Source organism: Anopheles aquasalis, chromosome 3, assembly GCF_943734665.1.
Source record: "Anopheles aquasalis chromosome 3, idAnoAquaMG_Q_19, whole genome shotgun sequence".
Classification (NCBI taxonomy): Eukaryota; Metazoa; Arthropoda; class Insecta; order Diptera; family Culicidae; genus Anopheles; species Anopheles aquasalis.
Genome location: NC_064878.1, coordinates 18,499,096 through 18,506,595, shown reverse-complemented (window position 1 = coordinate 18,506,595; position 7,500 = coordinate 18,499,096). Strand labels below are relative to the sequence as shown.

Genomic DNA, 7,500 nt, shown 5'->3' with positions numbered 1-7,500 from the left:
TTTCAGATTAGGATTCTTTTCGTCCAGTCCCTCAGGATGTCTCGTAGTACAGCTGCTCTGATCAAACTACATCTTGCGTAACCGGCACATCGGATCAGGTAAGTCCAAAAATGCTTTTTCATTAATGATTCCTCATACAAATTTTAATACTTCTAGGCGTGTAAAAGAGCCAACGGCATAATAGGAGCACGATAGCCGTCATTGCGAAGTATTGCTAGCTCCGTTAGCTGGATCATCGATTGTGTCATGGCATCCATCAGAATGGATTCGTGCTCCGGAGTGAAACGCATTCTAAAATATCGCGATCGAAACAAGATGGAAGTGGTTCACTCTGAGGGGCTCTAGATTGTGTCCTCAATCTCAGGATACCTACTCCGGCCATACGATCTTGCCAAGAATTTTTTTTTTCAATTTCGGCGGCATTTTGGGTGTCGCTATATTGATTATCCTACTTTGGAACTAATAGCCAGTTTCATCATACGAATTTGAAAACTCAAAAAGAGAAAACTGAATCAGATAAAGCAAGATTAACGGTAAACTAAAAACTGCAAAAACCTCATTTGAACGTAGAAATATTTTTGTTTTTACTTGTTCTTTACATTTTATTGTAGTGGGTGCTTGGGCAATGAATAAGGCGATCAGAAATCGGTTAGTAAATTACAAAAAATGGTTCCGAAGGCGGCACTTTATTTCATTTTTAATAGTACTTACACGACTTCAATCTGCTCTCTTATCGGCAAATTAATAGGGAATCTTAATACTATCCTCCGTTTGGAAAATAAATTAATCCTCTTAGCTATACCAGCATTAACTTCATATACAACGGGATTTAAATGCTAAGAACAAACGCGACGCTAGTCAAAGTTCGTGGCCGGCAGTATGTAGTTTAGCGAGCACATCTGGCGCATATCGAAGCAGATGTTGAGGGCCTGCTCGTGGCGTACGTTCGCCGTGACCATCACATCGCTCATGCTGATGATCTCGAAGATGGCAGCCAGCTTTTTCGAGTCCACCCGGCAGCAGGCCTCCGACAGGTGCGTAAACTGTTCGTCCCCCGTAGCGCCCTGCACCGCTGGAACGCACTTTAGATAGCGATAGTGGCTCGCAACCGTCACCAGATCCGTTTCCACTATCAGCGACATCTCATCGTTCATCGTGCTGTACAGGGTGACGGTCGGGGCGAGCGTTTTCTTCTTGTCCAGCAGTGCACGCAACGATCGGATCGAAGGCATGACGATGGACAGATCGTACGGCATCTCCAGTGGCAACTCGTACTGGTCCCACTCGTTCCGGGGGACGATCGTGATCGGTAGCGAATGTTGCATCTTGGAGCTGATGGCATCGGCATCGCTCTGGTTGGAGATAGTGCCGGCCATCTCCACCGACAGGCACGGCATGAGCGAGGTCCGGACCAGCTTCAGCTTCACGTACTCGACGCAGTTGTTCCGAACGTAGGATAGGGCCCGCACAAAGCTGGTTCCCACGGTAACCATGTAGATCTGATTATGGCCCGCATCAACGCCATCCATATCGTACTCCGAGAAGTAGCCCTGGCGATTTGTGGCATCGATGTCGCACCACAGGAACTGGCCATCGCACGCTTCCGCCTCGACCTGCAGCATCACCTTCGACGGTTGGATGTTGATGATGAGATTTTTCTGCATCCGCGACAGGGTGCTGATGAGATTGAAAAACTCCTTCACGTGCGTGTAATCGGAAATTACGGCACGGAACTTCATTTTACCGGCAGGAATCGACCAGGATCCACACCGGGAATGTGCGGTCAACGGAAAACGTCGATTTCGGGCGTACTCGCGCTGTGATTCTCCAAGATTTTTACAGTTTTGCGAAGGGAACTACGGCAGGAGTTGAGAAACGAATTAAATTCACTCTTATCACCTTTATCTTCATCGAATTGAATTGATTAGTACGATTTTGGAACACGGAAGCGTTTTGAATCGCGCGCTAACCGGCGCAAAAAAAGGAAAACCCTAACCAAAACAAAACAAAGCAAAATGCTCATACTTCACCGATCATCACTGTAGGAAAACGATTAAGCCAGCGATACACGAACCGTAAACTCAAGCGTAAATATAAAATTAATGCCAAAAAGTCTACACTTGCGTAAACCGAATCACACTGAACTTTTATAGACTTTTGTGAGAAAAATAGAATCCTTTTTCCGAATAAAAAGATTAAAAACGCTAGTAATGATCACTCACTATTAATGCAAACCACAAACAGGAAAATATAGCGACGCAAATCGCTTGCAAAACGCGTTTACGCTAGGATTTATGCTCCGCGGACCTATAATCATTTATACACCGTGAAAAACGGCAAGTGTAAACTTTTTGGCATTAATTTTATATTTACGCTCGAGTTTACGCTTCGTCTGTCGCCCGCTTTATGAAGGCAACACTTCGTTTCGTTTTGCCGTTTATCGCTCAATTTCACACGAAAAAATCGTGTGTATCGTTTTCCAAGTTATTTTTCGTTTCTCTTCTCTTTTCTTCTTTTTGTTTTCTTCTTTGTTTTCTTCTTCTTTGTGCGGAGGGTGACAAGTTTCAAGTTTCTCGCAGCTCGTAGCAAAAATGATGTTCCGCCGTTCGATCGAGGTGTTTGCAGCGTAAAGCGGTCGTCCGGTACGTTTCTCGTCGCGAACCCAAAAGGTTATCCGTTTGAATCCTTCTTCCCCCCGTGGGGTGGTGCTGCTGGAAAGTGTGTTGTCCGCGATCCGGGTGCGGGTGTCGTTTATCGTGTTTTCTTCGGTTCGTGGGTGACCCTTGATCCCGTGCTGTGTGTGCAAGTTTTGTTGAGGAATCATCTCCTCCCCCTGCTCATTCCACTACTTATTCTTGTTCTTCTTCGTCGCGCCGTGATGACGAAGAAGAACGAAAAAGAAGGGGGCTCGTCTCCCGTTTGCGTGCACACAAGAATGCAGCTAGAATCGCGTCGTTCTCTGCTTCCGCTCTTGGGCTTTGGCGACGCAAGAAGTTCTCGGAGGCAGGAAGTGGTGGAACCGGCTGCACCGCCACCCCCACCGGATGATGGCGGATCTCCGATTCGGTGAATCACCCTCCGAACTGCAGTGCCTGCGACAGCGAAGAACAGGAAACGGCCACGTACAGCTCTGCGTCTCCGCCACCGTCACGTCTTCCTCCACTGTTGCTGCTGCAGCCAGTAGTCATCGACGTGTCTAGACTCCCCTGGAGAGAGATGCGCTGCGTTACAATTCTAGAATTCCGTCGTTTTCTACGCTCACCGTCCGGCCGGGAGAAGTGGATGTTCACTTATCTTACCTTCGCTATCTTCACGCGATAGCGTCGCATCTCACGGTTATCTCGTGGTGGCTGGGAACAGAGGATGGGCATGGGATTGATTTAAATGAAAAAAAAGGGGCAAATCGCAAATGTGCAGTCGCGGCGCCCGGAGACCGACGTTGTCATCGTCAGCGTCGTTTTGGTGGCGCCATCCGATGACAGTCCAATTAGCATATGAGGAGAGCATATCCTCCTCCTCCTCCTTCTTTTGCTGCTGCTCCGGCTGCTGCGCTTGAATCTCGGTGTATGTTGAAGTGTGTTAATGTGTGGCGCGTGCGGTGTGCATTGTGAAGACCACAGCAGGCGCGATGACGAAGCAGGCAATGATTATCAATTCATATTCGAGGACCACTACCACCCCCGGCTCCACTCTGCTCTACTGGCGTCCAGATATTCGCAAAATGGTAAGTCACACAAATAAGTATTAAGTAGGCTACGGGCCCTCAATATATATATCCCCCCTAAACAATAGGCCGTTTATTAATTCCTCTTTTATTTTGTTAGAAAGTAAGATGAAATTACGCACGAAGATTTGATGAAAACAGGATGAAAGATTTAAAACAGAAAACATAATCCACCTTCAATCAGAAGTCGCATGTTGAAAAACGGTCCTGGAAAGGACACACGTTGCTCTCATCAAAGGCACACCATCGACCACACCAGGACATCCCCATTCATCCGCGCACACTTATTCCTACCGTCTAAGTAGCCTGTGGTTAGCGCATTGCGAATGAAATTTTCGCTCTAGAACTCCCCAGCGAAAATTATGCGGCCCTGGGGTGAGGGGTCATGGGGGCCCAAAAAGGGTAAACAACACCACTGCCGCCGCCGATCTCACGGGGCCGCGTCATGGCCGTTTGAAAATGTGTTGATATGTCTTTCCGCGAGATTAGATCCACGCCCATCCACGCGCTCGCCCGTTTCCCGGAAACAACCACCGGCGGCGGTCTGTTTGCTGTTGTGCGTGCTTGCCGTGAAGAAGGATGATGCAGACGGTGTGCAGAAGGCGGTGGAGGAGAACGTGAGGGGCTCTCGTGCTCACCTCTGTGACGCTTATTTATCTTTCCGGTTGGGAATACAGAAGTTCGCCGGCAGACCGGCACCTTTTTGGCGAATTAGATCAAGGCCTTCCTCTACTCGTTTTTTTTAATTGGGGTCTGGGTCTGGGTGTGGGTGCCGACGTTCCTAATTGCTCACCGGGAGTTTGCAGATATTCTGCCCGGGCCCGTTAGCATTTTAAAACGATTCTCGATCAATGTCGGTGCTGCGTATCGCCTTGCGTATGATTCATGTGGCCCGGCCGTGAGAGCAGATCCGGCGACATAATTGGGTGTGTCGACTTCTGACCCCGACCACCCCCTTTCACCGAGCGCTGTGCGTAGCCAAGGCCAAACTCCATGCGCCATCTCACGCTCTGACGCATTGCCCACTATCTCTATCTGTCCCGGAGACCGAGGAGATAACATTTTGATTACTTGCATTAATTTAAATTCATTGGAGCAGTTCCGCCTTTCTCCCCACACCCCGGGATGAGTCCCGGGAATGGCTGTGTGTCCGGTGCTGGTCAGCTGCCATTTGCCTGGTTGCCCACCCTGGGAAGGATTGAATAAATTCAAGAATAGAGCAGCATATTCTATGCATAAATCAAGCGAGACGCAAAATCGAGTGACTGACTCCGAACAGACGGCGACCCCCGAAAGGTGATGCCCTCTCGGAGCATAATTAGACTTTGATTTTCATTTCACTCTAATTAGCTGCAATTGTGCTTAATTCTTGTCTTTCATTTTGTAGATAAATTCCTGAACGATTTCGAAAATGTCCTCTCAAGTGGTCGCTGCTGGTTTGAACTAATTACGCTGCACTAACCAGAACAGTATTGTGCACCAGGACGGTCGAAAAATAGCATCGAAATGTATAGATAATGTTCCGACGTCCGACTTTGCGGACTCTTTAGAACGAGCGATGGTGCGCACACCATTAGCCGGGCTGTAAAAGGCATTTTCAATTTCTGAAAAATCCAGAAATAAGTTTCGAACAACAACAAACTGCTTCTGCAGTAGCAGCAAAAGCACCAACACTCCATCTACTCCACCGAAAAAGAGAGTGAGGATGATGGCGATGATTCGTGTAAACAGCAGTGGCATCAGCAACCCGGCACCAGCATCGCGGCGGCAGCAACCGCGGTAAACTGTGTAATGGACAAGTTTTCGCCAACAACGTGCGGCGTGCAATTCGCGCGTTGACCTGGTTTCACTAGCCAAACGGTGTTGTTGGGGTGCGGTGGTGCGCACGGTGGTTGGATTGATTTTTTGCCAAAAAAAAAACAAACCACCGAGCGAAACGATTATATGGCCGCTCCTGCCTGTCCTGGTTACTCCATTCCTCTCCACAATCTATTACCAGCTCGTGAAGGAAAGCGCGAAGAAGATGCTTTGGGCAAGGATTGGCAAAGCGCAAAAGCAGCGGCAGACGAGCGTGCTGCGGATTGCGGGGCTTTCGGAACTCGAATACGTAGAATACGGAAAGGTCTATCATGATGATGATGATGATGATGAGGCCGGTCATTGGTAGTGGTGGTGGTGGTGATGATGGGGAAACCCCCGGGCAATGATGGCCAATTTGTTGCAAGCCAATCAATGTTTCCGTTTTGTTGAGATGCTGTAGAACGTTCTCACGCGAGGCCGGATCAGGGGGAAGCAGGTCACGAACCAGCACACTGGCTAGTCTGGGCTCTATTTGTAAAATTATTACTCCAACGATGGGGTGGCGAAGGGAGAGGTGGTGGACGCCCAGTGTCTGGATTGTTGCAGCATCATTTAGCACCCAGACCACCACCACCAGCCCATCCTTCCACCCACAGATCGGGCGTTGGAAAGTGTTTATTTTTAACAGCATCACTCGACTCGTCGACGAAGAGTGGTTGTACCGGAGCGGAGCAGCAGCCAGTGTTTTTGGACGGTCTAGTGGCACCACCACTGGCCACTCCGGTGCACCAGCACAAGTACTGGTGCTACTGAAGGGGAGGGGAAGTCAGAGAGAAACAATTTGTTCCTCGCCGGTCGGAACAGAACCACCACTGGTCTGATCTGAATGAGACCAGGAGGGCCTGACTCCGAGAGATCTGCTGCTGCTGCTGCCCCTGCTGCACAGGTCATTCATTATGGGAGTAGCGTTGGGTTGTGCGTCATGAGGTGAAATGAGAATTTGATAACTCGACTCGAGAGTGCAGCAGACAGACAGCCGGGAGCGGGAGGCCGGGCAATCGTTTTCAATTTTGTAACTCTCCTCCAGTTGAATTACTTTTAGTGTTAATTATAATGAAAACACATTAGTGTTCAAGCTCAAGCAAGTTCGTTTTTGGGGACGGGGGCGTCGGTTCGGGAAATGGATTTGTTTTGGAAAATTTTTCGCTAAAATTAGACTGAAATTGGAAAAGTTAGTCAGAGTACACCGAGGTGTTTTTCGGGGCAAAAATTATGAGTTCCGCTGTTAATCCACCTTGTGCGGTGCGGGGTGTTCCGGCTCTACGCAGCAACGAATCGCAAATACTACGAATTACATCGAATTTCATGGGGATTAGCAACAAAAATAGCTCAACCGTACTTACTGGGTAGACCGACGGTGGCAACAAGATAAAAATCCAATTACAGAAGCTACCTTTTTGATCATCTAACAAATTATATGGTATAGGAAATTTATAAACTTTCAAAAGTTTATAAAATACAGAAATATAGTCATTGAAAAACAATCGATAGGCGCTTCATCGGATCACTCAAAACTCACTTCATTTAGTTTAACTTTATTGGTTCAGGGTAAAAAAAGTAGCCTATAAACAATTATTGAATATGGCTAACAAGAACACGAGAAAATTTATGTAAAACTTGTTGCCATATGGAGTACATTCTTGATGTGCTTTAAAAGTGCTTTCCAGTAACAGTGTTGTAATGGCATTAGCTATCTGATCCTTCTCTAGTTCTAAAGAACTCATCAGAAGAAGCTCTTGCGTGTTCGATTGCATTCAATTGCATTCTGCATTCCAGAAAGTCTTCACTCAGACTTCAATTGAAGTATTACGTGTTGAGCTCTGGAACGGCTTGGAAATCTATACAATGAGCATACATTTTGCAGGTTTTCATGGATAACTAACAGGTCTTAGGATATTTCTATTAGACTTTTAGGT

The 7,500-nt window shown here is 47.5% G+C and overlaps 2 protein-coding genes across 7 annotated transcripts in view; one reads left to right on the top strand and one right to left on the bottom strand.

The window, feature by feature from the left end:
- Positions 1-657: 657 nt before the first annotated feature.
- LOC126575660 (checkpoint protein HUS1) lies at positions 658-1,945 on the bottom strand. The gene has a single exon (XM_050236468.1). The coding sequence runs from the start codon at positions 1,737-1,739 to the stop codon at positions 855-857; it is 885 nt and encodes a 294-aa protein (XP_050092425.1). The 5' UTR covers positions 1,740-1,945; the 3' UTR covers positions 658-854.
- Positions 1,946-2,547: 602 nt separating this feature from the next.
- The window catches only part of LOC126579031 (beta-arrestin-1), a 49,808-nt gene continuing 44,855 nt past the window's right edge, over positions 2,548-7,500 (top strand). For 2 of the 6 annotated variants that reach the window (XM_050242236.1, XM_050242231.1), the window contains exon 1: positions 2,713-2,796. The gene's annotated coding sequence lies outside the window, so the exon portion shown is untranslated. The other 4 variants (XM_050242234.1, XM_050242233.1, XM_050242235.1 and 1 more) reach the window with 4 other exon arrangements.